The sequence below is a fragment of the Gobio gobio genome (genome assembly GCF_949357685.1).
Source record: "Gobio gobio genome assembly, chromosome: 18".
Taxonomy (NCBI): domain Eukaryota; kingdom Metazoa; phylum Chordata; class Actinopteri; order Cypriniformes; family Gobionidae; genus Gobio; species Gobio gobio.
The window spans coordinates 40,280,507-40,299,001 of NC_137111.1; the positions used below are offsets into that span (position 1 = coordinate 40,280,507).

General features: G+C 36.9%; 2 protein-coding genes across 10 annotated transcripts in view; one reads left to right on the forward strand and one right to left on the reverse strand.

Moving 5' to 3' along the window:
* Positions 1–233: 233 nt before the first annotated feature.
* On the reverse strand, positions 234–15,012 carry pitx3 (paired-like homeodomain 3). Of its 3 annotated transcripts, none has more exons than XM_079842008.1 (4): positions 14,676–15,012; positions 9,213–9,339; positions 6,582–6,787; positions 234–1,581 (listed from the first exon to the last, which is right to left on the reverse strand). In XM_079842008.1, the coding sequence occupies exons 2-4, from the start codon at positions 9,319–9,321 to the stop codon at positions 1,018–1,020; spliced, it is 879 nt and encodes a 292-aa protein (XP_079698134.1). In that variant the 5' UTR covers positions 9,322–9,339; positions 14,676–15,012; the 3' UTR covers positions 234–1,017. The 3 variants fall into 3 exon arrangements, with proteins under 3 accessions (XP_079698134.1, XP_079698136.1, XP_079698135.1); XM_079842010.1 differs by lacking the exon at positions 14,676–15,012 and adding an exon at positions 14,363–14,632 and having other exon boundaries at positions 240–1,581; XM_079842009.1 differs by lacking the exon at positions 14,676–15,012 and adding an exon at positions 11,995–12,132 and having other exon boundaries at positions 240–1,581.
* A 1,564-nt stretch (positions 15,013–16,576) lies between these two features.
* Positions 16,577–18,495, forward strand: part of gbf1 (golgi brefeldin A resistant guanine nucleotide exchange factor 1) — a 115,999-nt gene continuing 114,080 nt past the window's right edge. For all 7 annotated transcript variants that reach the window (XM_079842751.1, XM_079842752.1, XM_079842753.1 and 4 more), the window contains exon 1: positions 16,577–16,710. The gene's annotated coding sequence lies outside the window, so the exon portion shown is untranslated. The remainder of the gene's footprint in view (positions 16,711–18,495) is intronic.

Here is an 18,495-nt window from a genome sequence, read left to right on the forward strand (position 1 = left end):
TAGTGAGTGGCGCTTGATGGAAGCCCCTCCAAGACTGTAGGTCAAACAGATCAGTGACAGGCCAGTAAGAACATCTATATCTCTCTGCCTCCCGATCTCCCGCGCTGTCACTGCTGTTGTATAATGTTGCCATGGATCTGAGGTTGCGTTGCTATGGCGTCACAAGGACTTTGTGTGTTTTCCCCCCGAGCCCAATGTCACGAGCGAATCGTTCTTTCATAGCATGGGTTCTTCATAAAAACAAATAATCATTTCTTTTATTTTTAATGAGACAAAGCAGGCTACACCAGAAAAAGCTTGTTTTATAACAACTGCACTCTTACATACATTATATTACAGTCATAGACTCCCTTTTTTAGAACACCACACAAATCTATTTACTCAATGGCTTTTTAGTTAATTCTTTAAAAAAAAGTCCTAATTTTCAGAGTTTTTTTTCTTCTTCTGTACTTGTTTTTCTTTTCATCTGAAACTACTCACTGCTAGGTTTCGTCTCGCCATCAACCTCTGACCTCTGACCTTAGGTGAATGGAATTCACAACAAAGATTAAAATTCCGCGAGGAGGTCACTCCGCTCGTGAGGAACATGCTCCTCTCATCAGTAAAATACTACATTTCCAAGATATGTTTATCACATACAATACAGAGTCCGTTATGTACACCGTCTCGCCCGTACCAATGGTGAGAGCAGGTATTCTTTTCGCTTTGCAAGGTCTTCCCGTGAGTGCGGTGGAAGTGTTTAGGTCCTCTTTTGTCTCTCTAATCATGCAGTGGACAAAAGCTTTTAAACAGTTGGTCGGTTCAGCAACAAAGTCTCAACATGTTTTTGCATGAGTTCTTTGAGGCCTGGTCCATTGTGAGGCTCCTTTCCTCTTGAAGCTTATTCCTATTCTGTCCTTTCAGCAGCCATAACAAGTTCATTGCGGGGTGATAATGCCTTGGAGTCAGATGTGGGGTTGGCTAGACAAGGGCTTGAAGTTCGGGTCGGGGTTTTTTCCAGCGCTAGACGCGGGGACTTCATACCGGCCGGTCCACAGCATACTGGCAGGGGCTTAAGTTGGACACAGGGTTCTGCACGGTCGGGTAAGCGAAGTTGGCGTGCTGTTTGGCCTTGAGCCGGAGGCTGGCCAGACTGGAGTTACAGGTGTCTCTGTACATGTACGGGCTGGCCGTGGTGGCATAAGGGCAGGCGGCTGCTGACACCGCCGCAGAATTGAGGGTGGGGCTGTTCAGGTTGTTCAGGTTTCCCAGGTTATTGAGGCCGGAGCCCGGCACCCCTGCCACCGAGGGCACCATAGAGGAGGCCATGTTCATGGAAGGGATGGAGCTGGGCGGGGAGAACATTGGCTGGGAGGACAGCGGGCTTACATTCATGGAGTTAAAGAAAGGAAAGCTTTTGGCTGATAAGGGGCTGCTGGCCAGGCTCTTAGTTGCCCAGTTGTTGTACGAATAGCCCGAGTACATGTCGTCGTACGGCTGCATGAGTCCGTTGAACTGGGCGCCGAAGCCGTTCTTGCACAGCTCCGCTTGCTGGTTCCTTTCTCGCTTCCTCCATTTGGCGCGGCGGTTTTTAAACCACACCTGTTTAAAAGACAACGGGGAAAGAGTTATCAGCATCATTTTGCAATGTAATTCGGGGCAAAACAAAAATGGGTAACACTTTGTTTTACAGTGTCCTTGTTACATGTTCTTAACCTAGTAATAACTATAAATGATGCATAATTACATCCAACTAACCCTAAATCAAACCAAACCCTAACCCTTTATTAAGTACATGTAGTTAATTATTATCACTGTAACACGGACACCTTCAAATAAAGTGTAACCCAAAAATGTTACCATATTCTTTATCACTCCACCAGCTCAACAGAACTTTAATATTCCCATTTTTTTTTAAACACTCCTCATGAGATTTAAACAATAAAAAGTTCCGCCAGGCAGAATTTAAGTGCTTCATTTATTAAACTAATTTATTCTCTTATTATGAGCTTCCCCAGTGAGAAATGTCATTAAAGAGCTTCCCTCACATTTAGTCAATTTTATATCCTATTTTTAGGGGATATTGGGTGGATTAAAGTTTTAATGTGAAAATTTAAATGAATATATTTCATTTAGCTCTCGGAGAAATTATAAAGCGGTTTTCTTGTCGATTTTCTTTTCCCCGTGAAAGCGTTCACCGGCTGTAATTAGTAAAGAAAAACTAGCTAGGATGATGAGAAATCAAGAGCTCCTTTTAAATATTAGGTTTCAGGAATGTAAATAACGTCTTTTATATACAATATGTAAATGATTGCTTTTAAAAGTAACATCCGCCTTCCTCATAACTCTGTAACATTTTGGAAGTTAGTACCTAAAGGAAATGTGATGAATACAAACAATCATGTGTATTAATACTTTATCACTTCTGAGAAGGATTGTCTCCACATATTTCAGAAATAATCCCACATAGTGATCGTACATCGCCGGATTTATTTATTTTTAATATTTAAGGACATCTTTTATCCAGCATACTGTAAATGATACCAGTCTATATTGGGAGAGAGGGAATACCCTTCTCTGTGAATGTTCCACTGACACTTTGGCAATGGTGTTTAAAGCCTTCCAAAATAACTGAATGTCAAATATAGTTCAATGATCGCTGTGCATTCTCTATATTTTTGGCATACAGGCATAAAATGGCACAAATGGTACGAAACGGTATAGTTTTGGCACATGCTATGTGAACACAAAAACAAAAATCATGGACATGATTCGAAAAGGTTAAATGGTCCTGAGAAAAATAGTCACACTTTTCCTGGAAATAAATGGGAAACTAATTTCATCTAGTGGAAACGTTTGGTACTGCGCCCAAACAAAATCTTACTGAAAGCTCATTTTTTGAGATAACCTAAAATTTGGAACACAACTTATTTAGATTTAGCTTTGATTTTCTTGCAGTTTTAGAGTAAAACATGTTTTGGAAAAGATATATTTCATATAAAAATTTAAAATATTTTTAAGTTGGCTTTTTTTTAATAATCTGCCAAGTATCTTCTTTAAAGAGACAAAACTTTTAAGAGTCTAAACTTAAGTCTTAAGTCAAGATTCATTAAGTTGGAAATTTCATTTTCAGGTTGGTTAACAGGTAATAAATGGATTATAACTACTGCATAAATATAATTTAGTACCATAAAATCCCCTAAGAATACAAAATATTAAATAAAAACTGTATCAAACTAAAATATAGTACATTAATTGTATTGAAATTAAAGAGGGGGAGCACTATATATATATTAGTGCTGGGCAATTGATTAATCGCATCCAAAATAAAAAAGTTTGTGTTTACATAATATATGTGTGTAATAATCATAGACTGTAAAAAAATATGGACGTAGGGTCCGTGACGTCACCCATAGGATTCTGAAGAGCAGTTTTGAAGCGTAAAGTAGGGACGAGCTGGCCGTTGCCATCTTTGCAGCGCGTTATCGCGAAAACAGAAAATGGGCAAAGAGGCGGGACGTGGGCGGAGCTGAGGTGACGCGGTGACTAACAGACAGCAGATAAATGGCTATCCACCTGTCACTCAAAGTGGCCACGCCCTTAATTATGCAGAACTTTAAGGCTTTATATAATGTAAACAAATGAGTTGACAAAATTCACCCCTCACACAGTTGTCATGAAGGGCAAAATTAGCCGTATAGACCAAAACCACAATTTGTACCAGGCTGTAAACATGTTTTTTTTCTGCTGTAAAGTTGGGAATTTTAACATGGGACTCAATGAGATTCTGCTCCCTTCTGGAGCCTGTCCCTATTGCGGCCAGTCGATGAATGGCAGTTTAAGTCACTTCCATATTGACTTCAAGAGAAAGGGGGGGGTTGCCGCTTGGTAATAATGTGTCTAATTATTATGTATGTATAAATACAGACACATGCATGTACATATTTAAGAAAATTTTTATATTTACATATAGAAAATATGAATATACAGTCTATATGCAAATATTTCTTAAATATATACATGAAGGGGAGTGTATTTATATATAAATAATAATTATACACTGTACACCCACATATATTATGTAAACACAAACTTTTATTTTGTTGGACACGATTAATCAATTGCCCAGCACTAATAATACCATATATTTATATGGTACTCCCCCTTTTTTATTTAATATATACTGGCTTAATGTGCTTTTCACCCTCATCTTCTGTTCACTTTAAAATCCAAATGTGTGTAAAAAAAATGCACAGTGTTTTTATGATTATGTATTGTATGTATTGTTGCATTTATTGTTTATGGATCCAATGTATTGTCAATGTAAATGCACCACATTTCATTGTCCAAGACAAATTTCTCCTTGGGGATAATAAAGTGTATTTCAATTTAATTTCGGTTTCAAAACCCGCAGTGGAAGCGTCAAATGGAGAAGAATCCTTCACAGTCATGTGTGGTCCATTGTGTTTTTGTTTTTTGTTTTTTTAAGTATCCTGGGTCAAGCTGGCATTAGGTCAGGGCCATGATTTAGGGTTTGTGTGTTTATTAGGAGAACATACTCTATCAATTGCGTAAATCAATATGACAGCAGAAGCATGCGGGATATGCGGCATAAGGTTCCAGCTGGGATTACTGACATTCATGCACGGTTCAGGAGGCCACTGATAGACATTAGGAAAGGAGTATCTCTACCTCTGTTGTTCTTTCAAAATAACAACCAAGACTGTGTGCTATGTGACCTTTCCTCTGGCCAACATGAATTTGATCCATTAGAAGTGCGCCAGACAAGGAGGTAGCGATTGTATTGTCATCCATCAGAATGGGAGCCCACCTGCTCTCTTTGTGTGCTTCACCGATTAAACTTCTGCTTTTTTGATGGGACCGAAGGTCACAAACCTTTTCTAGGTTCTTCTAAGCAAGAACTATTGTTCCTGTTACATCACAGATCTCAATATTGCAGTTTTCATGGTTATAGAAAAAAATGCCACAGCCAACACCAAAGCCGACGTCTTGTGTTTAAGTAATCCTGAAAATACTGGAATAACCCAGGCCTTTCATTAATGTCCCGTGGTTCAAAAGGACACCCTTTCATTACACACAGTATGCACCATAGTGACAGAATAGCAAACAATACAATATAATATAGAACCCTGGGGTTCCTGGCTCAATTTTAAAAGAGCCCTTGATGCCAAAAAGGTTTGTCTTAACCCTCTGATGCCCTTCAGTCATTGTTGTTTTTTTTTTTTGTAAGAATTTTTTACTTCATCTGAATGGTACGAAATATGGCAGTTTTGGCACTTGAACACACAGTAAAAAAGTTGACATGGTCCTGAGAAAAATAGTCACACTTTTACTCCACTTGGAAATAAATGGGAAACTAATTTCATCTAGTGGAAATGTTTGGTACTGCGTACAACATCTTACTGAAAGCTCATTTTTTGAGATAGCAACATAAAATTTGGAACACAACTCGCTGGGATTTTCTCGCAGTTTTAGAGTAAAACCTGTTTTGGAAAATATATATGTCATATAACAATTGAAAATATTTGTAAGTTCTTTTTTTTCACTTCAGCAATAATCTGCCAAATATCTTCTTTAAAAAGAGACCAAACTTAAGTTTTTGTATTGGTTTGTGCTCCAAAGCATTCAAAATTGATAACAGTATAAGATGGAAAATGATACGGTTAAGGTGTATATTATAATATAATTTATAATATAATAAATATATAATATTTATAATTAATAATATATAACAATAATAATATAATTTAGTACCATAAAATCCCCTAAAAATAAATTTTATTTTATTTTATATAGTATTTTGTGCATTTTTAATAACAATAAACTTTCTTAACTATAAAAACTTTGGTAACACTTTATTTTACAGTGTCCTTGTTACATATTATACATGTACTTACCATAATAATAACAGTAAATTATGCGTAATTACATGCAACTAACCTTAATCCTACCCTAACCCTATGTACATGCAGTTAATTAATATTACTCAGTACTTAAATATATAATTACCCTGTAACAATGACACAGTAAAATAAAGTGTAACCATTTCTATAACTTCATCTAAATCTAATCTACCAAGTGTCTTCTTTAAAAAGAGACCAAACTTAAGTTTAAGTTGGAAATTTCATTTTCAGGTCTATGCTCGAAAAAAGTGGTTAACACTACAGGTTATAAACTACTGCATATTTATAATTTATAACCAAGAAATACAAAATATTACATAAAAACATTTTAAAACTAAAATATAGTACATTAATTGTATTAAAATAAAATAAAAATAATTTTTGAACGCAATGTGAGGAGCACATGCAAGTTATATGCAACTGATAAAATGAGCTGACCCTAACTCATGTAAAATGAAATGAAAAATCTATTATAACAAAATGAATGAATAATGATCCCATGATGGAAACCTCTAAAAGTTATATGAAGCACCTAATATAACCTTTTTTCTAAGAGTGTAACTTCTTATCTTTGTCAGTCAGCTTGTCCACTCACAGTAACTTTGATTATTACATCGACAATTGTTTTTGAACCCCAAAGTGCCATATGCAGTGGTTTAGTTTGGCCGGGACACGTACCCGTACTCTTGCTTCTGTGAGGTTGGTCCACACAGCGATCTCCTCTCGTGTGCTCATGTCAGGATAACGGTTTCTCTGAAAGGTGGCTTCGAGTTCCTGGAGCTGCTGGCTGGTAAAGTGCGTCCTTTGCCGGCGCTGTTTTTTCTTTAGAGAGCCGTCCTCTGGGTTTGACTCATCTGTGTGGTTCTGATGGGACTTCTCTGTGTCTGTATGGGTCAGAGGAAAAAGCATTACCGCTTAAGTCCCACGATTATCATGCTTACTTTTTTTTTTACTTCAAAATATGTGTACACGATCACCTCAAATTGATTTGAGTATTGCCAACTTAATCAGGTTTACAGTGTGTGCTAAACAAAAAGTACTTAATTTCTGTTTGCATTGAAAGTAAGATCAAGATAAACTGCAGGGCCCAAAGTGTTTTTGTATGTGTGATGAAAATCCTCCCTCTGTGGTGTAGAGTTCTGCAAATTGAAGACCCCACAGAAAGGGCTAAATTAGCTGGCCACATAATCCTGGGATCAGCCATTAGTGACAGGGCAGGTTTGGGGCTGTTTGGCAAGAGCTTAACTCTCTAGGAGCAGTTCTAACTAATCAGCAAGCTTTCCAGGGCCTCTAGGAAAACCAATAAGACATCACGCTGCCATCTGTCAGTGCGCAGATACCCTTTAACTCTTACAACAGTCCCATAAAAATAAAACTTGAGAAGATGAATTGAATAAGAGTTCAATGCAATTAATGCATTGTAACTGGGCAACATGAACGGAGAAATTAAAAATCAACGAAATTGTGGTAGGCCGTGTAATGAGAGGAACAGAACTTGCAATCCCGATACCGCTTTTTTTTTTTTTCTCCAGTCGCTTTGTTGTATTACAGTCAACGCTTTAAAAGCATTTATTTATCGTCAGTTGGTGTTTAATTAGAATATAATATCGCGGAAATATTTTTGTCCATCAACGACTAGATACGCGGATTTATGAGTCAGAAGTCGTTGACTGAAATTAAACATGTTTAACGTTCGTTCAACATTTTTTTTTGATAGTGAACATAACCTATGTAGGCTTCATTACGTTACATATAATAAAATACATATTTTGTCTAGTAGGCCTATTCTTTTTTTAATCCCCAATGTTGTTTAAAATGGTTTTAATTTCACGTTGTTTCACGCCATATTTTTAAATGAACAAATGTTCGTTCAAACTAATAATAATAATACATTTTCATACTATTTAGCCTAATTAAATGCAGTTTTAGACTATGAATATTTAACATCTTTATTAGTATTACAAAGCAGATATGCATTTTTCAGAAATGCTGAAAGAGTAAAAAAGGCCTAAATAAACCCGCAACAAAGTCTATAAATAATTTAACAGCTTAATATATTTTTTTCTTAGTGGAATAACATTTTCCCATTGGCGGTTCAGTTTTTTATTCATTATTGAGGCTGTTATTGAACGTTGGCTATCCGTTTTACGTTCCTCGAGATATGAGTTTCTAAAAATATAAACTTTTCATAAACAACCAACCAGGGGCGATTCTTCTGGTTAGTGATATTTAGGCCTAGGTTATCTGTTGAAGGAAATTGCAATCAAACTTAAAAGACGATGCGAACACACAGTGCCCTACGTGACTAGGTTCAACATTGTTAAAAAAACACGTAAACAATCAAATCGCTTTCCTCATTATGTTAATGCCTTTTAACATTCAACTAAAAGTGTTAAAAATACAGGTTACAAACGGGGGTTTTCACAGTGACGAAGAACTGGTTCCCCACAGAACCTTTCATTGATCAGTTCTTAAAATATATATATATGTTTTCTTAGTATAAAGAACATTTTAAAGCTATAAAGAATCTTCTTCAAACAGATGCCAAAAAAGAACCTTTATTTTTAAGAGAGTCTGCGCGCTAACACGCTGTAAAACTGTCAACCTACCTTGAAAAGCCTATAAAAAAGTAGCTAATTTGAGCGACAATAGCCTACATCAACGCTTCGTCATAGTTTGTTTAGGATTAGCCTACATTATCTTCTGTCGTGCAGTCTCGGTGAAGTGCATATCGTCTTCAGACCTTTGCTCTTTTCACAGGTGTTTAGGCTTATTCGCATTGGCCTACTGACTGTCATTTGGATACCAAATTTGAGGCAGGAATGAATAATTTATGCACCGTTCCTTCAGCACGTGACTGGCTAGCCGGGATGTTCTCCTTCAAATGGCTACTGTCATGAGTATGCACAGGGCACATAAAGACTGTCTGTAAATGTATACTGGATTCAAATGACCCAAGATTATTCAAATCTCCAACCAAAGATGTGGAGCTGCTATCACTAGCCCACTTCAACTTGAACACGAATCAAAGGACACAATGGGTCATAAAATACACAACAGAATTATGCACTGGTCGATAGGGTAGCAACGTGTGAATTTGGACTTTCTCCCACAAAAAGGGAAAGCAAGATAGCAAATTATGAACACAAACAAGGTAGCAATATATGACTTTGGACTGTCTCCCACAAAAAAGGAAAACAAGATAGCAAATTATATACACAAACAGATTTTTGGCTACTTTAAAATTAAGCATATGCCTAGAAGTTAATGAATTTCTGTGTGTTTATGATTAAACATGAATATACTGACCACTGTTGTCCTGGCCTTTGCATCCCGGATCGTGCTGAGGAGTCCCGGAGTCAGACAGAGACAGTGCCGGGCTTCGGGCCTCACTGTCCGTTAGAAGGTTAAAATCCATCACCTCGACCGCCAGGCTCTGTGAACAGCACAGGGTCATATTTATATGAATGCTTATACATCATATACACACAAGCTCAGGCTTTAAACACACGAAACTGCATTGTTTGCTCACGGTTCACTGAATGGGACGCAGCTCATTCTGACTTGTAATAATGAACTGAAAGACACATCCCTTTTTATTCTAACATTTATAGATTTTGTAATATGCTTGTTCATTCGATTTCATTAAACACACCTATAATATTTTCACTAGTGATCAGTGTCGCTCAGGAAATATCAAAAATGAACGCGAAACAAACAAAAAGTCGAATTGATGCATTAAAAGTCACAACCTGCAACGATAAGGCTACATGACAATGTTTTCAACAACCTTGGATAATTGTGTTGGAACCCATTTAACAGAAAATAAATTTTCATCTTAACAAAGATGTTTTTCAACGCTGCACGACATAACGATGAAACATATTTTCAAACATTTTAAACAAACGTAATATAATTTGCATTGAGTTTAATCAGGTCTATAAACTAAACAATACTTTTTGTCAATGCTTTTATTATTTTTTTGTTAATTGCTTTTGATAAAAAAAAATCCCTGCGCAAAAACAGAGATTTAAAAAATACAAATTAAATCTAATCCCCGAAAATAAGACATAAACCTAAATAAACAAACCCCCTAGAATAATTCAGAAACCGAATGTGCAATAAGAAGTGAAAAAAAACAAAAACAATTATTTGCATGTTTCATCATATCAAATGAGATGTGGTAGGAGGCTAATAAAGGCCAGCGCATTTTCTTTGTGTTGCAAACCTCTAAGATGACAGGGATTCATCCGTTTACAACTGTATACTCTTTATGTCTGAAAACGTTTTGGACTAGACACCGATCAATCAAAGTTCAAAATTACGTGAACCAAAAGCCTTAAATAGCAGCCTCGTAATAGAGCCTAAAATAACACCTCGTTTATTTATGTTACAGCAGCAACACCCCAGAGATATAGAAACATAATCACTGTCTTTGGAATCTGTTATGTGACTGGGTGAAGCAAACGACACCGAAACTCGCGCGCCGAGAAGAGTTCACGGAACTGAACGCCAACAGGCTACAAAACATGCGATTTTCCTTTTTTTATTTGCTGCTGGATTTCACTTCTCTTGAGGGACTGTTAAAGGTGTGAAGGTTTGATGAAACGAGATTCCCACTTAAAATAAAAAATAAAATGTTGCATTCTCATTTTTTCTTCACACCTTCGAACCCCAAATAGCATATTCTTTTGATTAAATTCTTTTTGTTGCCGTTTAAAATTAACATTTCCATGTAATGATGAACTCAACAACAAATCATGAAAAAAAAAATTGCCAATCATTTAGCCAATGAGTCACATAATTTTTTCCAAAGAGCGCGTAATTCGTACATTTCTACGTTTCCAAGATCCTCGTTATCAAAACATTCGTAAATAAACGAGCGCATCGGGCTACTTGTGCAACTTACACATGTACTTACACATTTATACCTGCATTCGGTTAGATTCCACTAAATATGAGAAAAATAGTAGGCTATGGTTAAAAAGAAAAACTCATTTAGAACGATAGGCATGTTTGCGCATGCCACACGATAGGACTGCATTTACAAGACAGATCACAATGCATAATGTGGGCCTACTTTGATTAACACTATAAAAGATAATAGGCTATACTAAATATAAATTATAGGTTTATTTCACAGATATTAATTGACACATCTGACTCTGCGAGAAGTTTCAATAAACAGATGTATTTATTTTGATCAAAAGACGAACAGGCTTAACGAGTGCCCTTGTTTATCGCCCCATCTTCCTTCAGTGACATTGTCCAAATGTGTGTACCATGTGTGTAAGCCTACCAAATATGCTTAATAACTTTCAGACCAAATAACATGCCATGTGTGTCATTGTTTGCGCTATGCAATGTTTGGCAACATTTACGCGCTATTCATAAACTAGCTGAGGTAAAGTTTTGACGTAGTTCAGCACCTAAAAATCCGACAGCTCCCATAGACTCACGCGACTTTTCCATCATTCATATAACTTATTGAGTATAAACATTACGGCCCAGCCTGATTACTTAATTTCACCATATTACATTTTTCGATAAATTAATCGAAATGTCTATATTAATGTGTATGATAAATGGAATTCCAGAACATATTAATCTTTCTTTGTTTCTTAATAGTCATGTACAATCAATAAAAGCTTCTAAGGCTTGGAATCCGCCATCCATTAGAAGAAACAAACAAGCGCCATAGTGAAAAATCAGGAAGTGATCAGTATTCATGAGGTGACAGACCCTGGGGATATAGAGATTATCATATCACGATAAATAACAGACCAACAAGTTAGCATCACTGATGAACAACTTTTCCTACCAAAACACTACTGATGCCTCTTTCAGAGTCCCTAATTAGGTGATAACTAGGCTTATAGGCCTATCAATATAACAAATCCTTAAAGGAACACATTTGGATAACAAAGCAGAGTGTCCTGTTAAATTATAATGATTTGTTTTAGTGTGCACATGACAGCATGCCTTCTGATTTTGTGCTGTCTGCAGTCAATTAACATCCATTCATTAAGATTCAAAAAGTCGTCCATAATCACTTTTCTTTTTAATCGAATAAACAATCGAGGTAACTTGCCTTGTAAATGCAGCTGGCTTGCGAGGAGGCTATTCGAGAAAGCAGAATTGCAAGCAGAACTATAACACATGATCTGACTTTGATCTGTCAGGCAAGCTGCTCAGATGCTGCTCCTTTTGCTATAGCTTTGTTCCCAATGACATAAGCTGGTCATTTCATCTTGAGCAAGGTGTCGATGCACCCCCCCCCCCCCCCCACCCCTGCCAGGACTTGTGACATTATTACATTTCAAACTCTATCAGGGGTCCTCTAAGGATTGTGGGCCAACAAGACGAGATGCACTGATAGAATTTCTTAAATGTGAAAAATGGAGAGACCAAATGGGAAAGTGACCTGACCTTGGGCAGACCATTCCTTGTATAGAACCAACTGTCCAAATGAATGCTCAAATTGTTCGCTAAAATGGACCGTAATAATAGAATTTTATTTTTTATTATAGCCAAGTTTGGCTCAAACTTTGTATCTCACACACATATGTTAGGAAATTGCTGCCTTTGAGATATTGCTGACAAGGCTCAGGGAATCTTGTCAGCGAGGGGGCAGTTTATACACACGACATCGATCTCATTAAAATATATATATATCTAATAAGAGAAGAGATAATAGAGGTAAATCCTCTCGTTTTTCAGAAGATTGCTGGGTCCATCTGTTGGTTCGACAGAGGCAGACAGCATACATTTCCACGGGCTGCTGCATTATCTCAGGAATTATTCATAAACGCGTTTAGAATTAATTCCTTGGATTAAGAGTTGATTAAGATGTGTGTCACTTTGCTGTCTGAGAACTTATTAAGGGCCCACTCGAGCCGGCGGCAGATGGAATTTCTACCCAATGTTTGTAGATGTTAATTTCTCCCCTCCTAACACCCATTTGCATTTGGCTGTGTATGTCAAAGCGCGGCTTTTCCTGCACGCACAGCTCCGACTACCCGTGTACGAGGAGATGCGCATCTCCCTCACTATAAGATCAAGCATGTTTATTCCATTACGCATGCACTATCCCACGTTCCACTGAGATACTAATGTTTTTGCTAATGAAATTATGATCGCGTTATGATTTGCTAATGAAATTAGCATCACATCTACAAAAATCTTGCTTGATATCAAAATTTGAAGTAAGTGTAGACTACTACTTTATATGTTTTTGACTGAATTTAGATAGATTTGTATGTGTCAATGTATGTGTATTATATCCCCACTAAAAGCAACATGAAAGGACGTGACCAAACACAAGAGCTTCACGCACTGTTCTGCCATGTGTGGTTTAACCACACACACACACACACACACACACACGAGAATAAACTGTTTTAGCTATTTTGTTTAAAAGATATTTAGCAGTTATGACTGACTTTTGAATGTTTACTTTATTTTAACTGTGCTAGCCGTATCGTTTACAATAAAAAATAGGCCTAGTTGATTAATCATAAACAAGAACTAGGCCCAGCCTATTTAAATAAGCTACGGATATAAAACACAACATGGACAAACGCAACAAAATAAAGAAAGAAAGGAAATTGAACCTATTCGGATTAATTTCTGTTTTTTGATACACTGGCAGAAATGTCTCGGTCAATCTTGTTTGACTATCTGGCCGCATGTAAATTTAGATAAACAGGTGCGTTAAGGAGAGTATTTTTATAGGCCTAGCCTATATATTTCACATTGACAGAAATTAATGTAGCCAATAAGTAAATTGTTGCATTCCTTATTCCTTTACTCCAATTTTATAAAGCGAGCTGTTTTAAAATATTAAACTATCTGAATATGTTTTATTGGTTTTTATTCGAAAAAACTATTATAGTGGGTCCTACGGCTTTGCGCACCTGCCACCTTTCAGTTTGGGTATATTGCATTAATATTTTGACTAATTGTATAACAATCCCAGAATGCAGCAATATAGAAAGAGAAATTCGCAGATATCGAGGTTTGTTTAATATGGTTGTTTTTGTCATGCAATGCGAGTTCAACACAATTGTCATAAAACGATGGAACAAAAGTTTTACTAACTGCAGCCACTTCTTCAAATCAGCTTTGTGAAGGCACAAATTGTCTGACTTACCTCAAAATCATGTAGGGTTTTATTTGAAAACACAACAATTAAACTAAAACATTACATAAAGCCTTTCTTTCACAAGCCTGTTTAAATGAAATTAATTTGTAACGTGCTAAAAAACTCACCAAGTTTAAATCAAAATTATCATGTAAACTTCCTAGGATGTTTTTCTTAATGATGAATTGTGTTATCAATGGAATCATTTAAAACAATGTCTTATAAATAGATCAAATATTTAACCATAGCCTATAATATTAACAAAGCACTATAACCCGGCACGTTATTGTATATTTTTAAGTTAGGAGTAGCCTACATGTTGTACATTTCGGCACAGCCGGACATCATGACATCAACTTCAGCCCGATGATAAACGACGCTCGCGCGTCCCATGTTTCTCCTCAGTCGCCGATCAAAACTGATCTTCATCTCTACGGCTTTCGAGCACCAAGCCACCTATCAGCAAAATGCGCTGCGGTCTATTTTGTCTGACACGACAGGTCTGGATTCAGGTAGCCTATATTTTTGAGAGACTGGAAGGAGACAACAATCCCCACAGCTCCTCCATCGCACGAGAGCACATATCATCAGCACCCAGTGATTTTTTTTTTGGTCATGCATCTACTCACATGAATCCCGGTCTAGTGGAGGTAATCCTCGAAAAATGTACAACTCTTGCGTGCAACGCGTGTTAGCTGCTTTTCTGAAACGATGCAGTCAGTCGTCATGTAGAAAGTTCCTTAGGAAGAGCAAATGAAAAGAGACAGTTTCCCTTTCTTTCTCTCTCTCTCGGTGTTGCCTGTCATAAGTTTGTAGCGGAGAGTGAAGGCTCGATCCCCATGCAGAGGGGAACTGACTTTATGCTAAATATCTCGTGCGACAGGTCCGCGGCAGGAAGGAATGCCCACCCCTTGACTCTCTCTCTCTCTCTCTCTCTCTCTCTCTCTCTCTCTCTCTCTCTCTCTCTCTCTCTCTCTCTCTCTCTCTCTCTCTCTCTCTCTCTCTCTCTCTCCCACGCTCTTTTTCAGCCTCTCACACATGCGCGCGCTAAACATACGCACAGTAAATCAAGGCTTCGATCAAGTCACCCTGAGTTCACTTCCACAGTTCATCCAAAACCTTAGAGGTGATGTGAGCAATACACATTCATAGTTAGCGTGGTGTTATTTCGAGGTTTTATAAACCGTCTATTCCTGTCTGCTCAGTAGCCAAATAGAATATTCTTCTCAACTCCTCAGATATTAAAAACCATGTTTTTTAGCCGGCATTCATTGTTCCATGAACCTTTAACAATCATGGAACCTTTCAAATGCTCAAAAGGTTCTTTACATTAGAATAAACCTCTTTAGATTATTACAAGACGAATTACTAAGAAAATTGGTTCTCAGATAGGTTCGTCAATGGCATCTTTTGGAACATTTTTAAAGCGTTAGCCTATCGATCTACCTTATAGCTTATACATATCCATCTATTTAAATTACGCCTACTGTAAATCAAATATAGGCTAATAAAAAGATTTAAAAAAAAAAACTACCTATGTAGGTAAGCAGATAATGTGCAGAAATGGATCTCTCTTGAGAAGCCATTAGACAGATTCGTAATGTTTTGTTAGGCTATTTATCAAGCAAATTTACGTAGCCTAACTTACGTATCCATAAGACACCCCCTTAATAATAATAATAATAATAAAAACGAAATAACTGTTCCCTGGTTGTAAAACAATATAGCCTATATTAGAAATGCTGATATTCTTTGGCTTTGAAGATGTCGCCTAGTTGTAGCCTATGTGTTTGTTGCATACTTCTGCTGACGTTTCTTTGATAGCCTACACTACACGACTTTATAGATTATGGTTTCATGCCCCACCTGCAAACAACACTGCCCTCCAAAGGGCAAAGTTATTGAATATGAACTTATGCATCTTTTGTGCAATAGTCCATTTATTTATTTTAATCAGTAGGTTTATGCTATGTCTGTTAGCAAACACCTTCATTTACCTTTTCGAATTGGTTTGCAGCATTGAAATAAGTTTCTGTAAGGTGATATCAGGCAAATTGACGTGTATTTATAATTTCTGTCAGAATCTTTCCGAAGGACTGCAACACCGTGCAATCTAGCAATGTATTTGGAAATTGTATGGCTGATAAATTTTCTCTCTGAAACCGCATTATCGGAGCTCTTGTATGTTTTGACAGGAGACAAACAAGCCTGTGTGTATGAACTCTGAACGCCTCCGTCGTACTGTTTCGTCATCAGTGTAATTCAACCAACCCTGTTTGGACGTGATTTCACCAAAGATCCGCCCTATTTTAAACGCGACAAGGAGAATATTAATGTTACGACAATGATAAACTGTGTTATTGGTTTTGCAATGTATAAACACGTAAAACTAGCCATTTAAAAGTAATGGTTGATTGAGTGATGATTCGAAATAACGACATAATCTCTTTTAAATACACGGGAAGTAAGGCCCAAGGGTCAAAAGCCTATTGGCTGAAACAGCTGTCAGTTGACAAGAAATATCAAGTTAGTGTGCGCCTACACCATTTCCACGTCAGTAAGTTTGCCTGTGGTGGAGATTACCTACCGGTGACAGAATATCTGTCTAGTGATATAACAGAAAAACAGCAGGGCATGACAACTCTACGTGGAACTGTCTAAAATGTAAGCCTTTATTCAACGCAGTCATTGCAGCATTATTATTTGTCTGTACGCTTTTGGCAGCCTGCTAAACTAGTTAGCCTAGCGAGTGGAAATGAATCTGAACGCGCCATTTTGGATTCGTCTGCCACAGAGTCAACAGCAGTGTTATCATGTTTTTCTGTCTTGACAGACGCATGTACGCAGAAAGAGACACAGGCTCTTATAAAACAAAACGAGAGGGTCACGAGGTCTCATTTCACACGTTTATTTGTGCAGTTTAACAGCTGTAGACAGTATGACAAACCGCTTGCTAGCTTGTTGACAGGTTGGTTAGCTGCATCATCAGCTCTGTTGATTATTCATAAGTCTTTTGTTTTTCTCAGTCATAGTCGCATCTCGAAGTAGAAGGTATGTGGAAGACACGTAAAGATATATGTTCATATTGCGATTTGCAGGTCGCTTAACATTGTGTACTTTGTCATTTACAAGCTTTGCTAGCAAGATTGCTAAGCTTATTGGCCTACTGATCAATTCAGCCATAATCAATCATCAACCTTTGTACATCATACGGCGCAGTGAGAGTCAGACTGTGGAAAGATAGTTTGTTATCAAAAGATGCTGGTATTACTAATGCTGTTGAAGATAACGGATCTATTGCAGTGTGCCGGAGGGCTGTCATGAAGATGTGCTATGTAACATCATGATGATGGTTGTTAGTACGTGGCCATCATCACTGAATGGTCCGGGCCCTTTTGTTTATTAAGTATCTGCTTGTAATAGAGCAATCAATTTGTGCTTCATTATATGGGTTTATGTTTAAATGCACAGATATTTGACTTTAGAGTATCATAACTTATCTTCATTATGTCTAGGTTTAGGGGAGGGAGCTGTATGTATTACACCGTTTACAGATATTAAAGCTCTGCAAAGTTTTTCATATTTGATACAACAGGATTTTATAGCTCATATGGTATGATGCTGGAGAATAAGAAACTCAATATGGAACCCTCAATTTTATTCAGAGGCCAAAACTGAGGAAAAATAGGCAATTTTTTTGCAGTTGCTGATATTTATGACTAAAAAGTAAGAAGGAATTCTGATAGATTGTATTGTACATTTTTATAACAATATAGAAGGAAGCAGTCAACATTTATCTTCCAATAATACGCCTTAGTAGATAATATTTAATTGCTCAGTTTTATGATAAAAGTACTGTAGTTTTTAATGTGTGGGGCAAAACATGTAATGCAGCACAATACAGTGATGATTGAAATATGTACATCATAAATGATATTCACATTTTAACACGACTTCTGAAAAAATGATGTATGGATAATTACGTAAACATAAGTTGCTTCAGTCAAGAGTTCCTCTTGAAATATTATTAAAGGATTAGTTCACTTTCAAATAAACTTTTGCTTATAATTTACTCACCCCCTTGTCATCCAAGATATCCATGTCTTTCTGTCTTCAGTCGAAAATAAATTACAATTTTTGATGAAAAGATTTCAGGATATTTCTCCATAAAATGGAAGTCAATAGACTCCATATGGTTCAAGGGTTTATGGAGAAATATCCTGAAATCTTTTCATCAAAAATCTTAATTTCTTTTCAACTGAAGACAGAAAGACATGGATATCTTGGATGACTAGGGGGTGAGTAAATTATAAGCAAAAGTTTATTTGAAAGTGAACTAATCCTTTAACAATGTAGAAGGTATTCTTATTTTTATTTCATAAAAATCAGTAAAGATTTCATAGCAAAAATATGTGTGCACCATTACCTGAAGGTGGACAGTTTTAGAAT

Excerpts from the sequence above, each read along its gene's own strand:
- pitx3 (XM_079842008.1), bottom strand. The coding sequence starts at position 9,321 with ATGGATTTTAACCTTCTAACGGACAGTGAGGCCCGAAGCCCGGCACTG. Across the intron at positions 6,788-9,212 it reads CAAAGGCCAGGACAACAGTG|ACACAGAGAAGTCCCATCAG; the intron begins GTCAGTATATTC and ends TGACCCATACAG. Across the intron at positions 1,582-6,581 it reads TCACAGAAGCAAGAGTACGG|GTGTGGTTTAAAAACCGCCG; the intron begins GTACGTGTCCCG and ends TCTTTTAAACAG.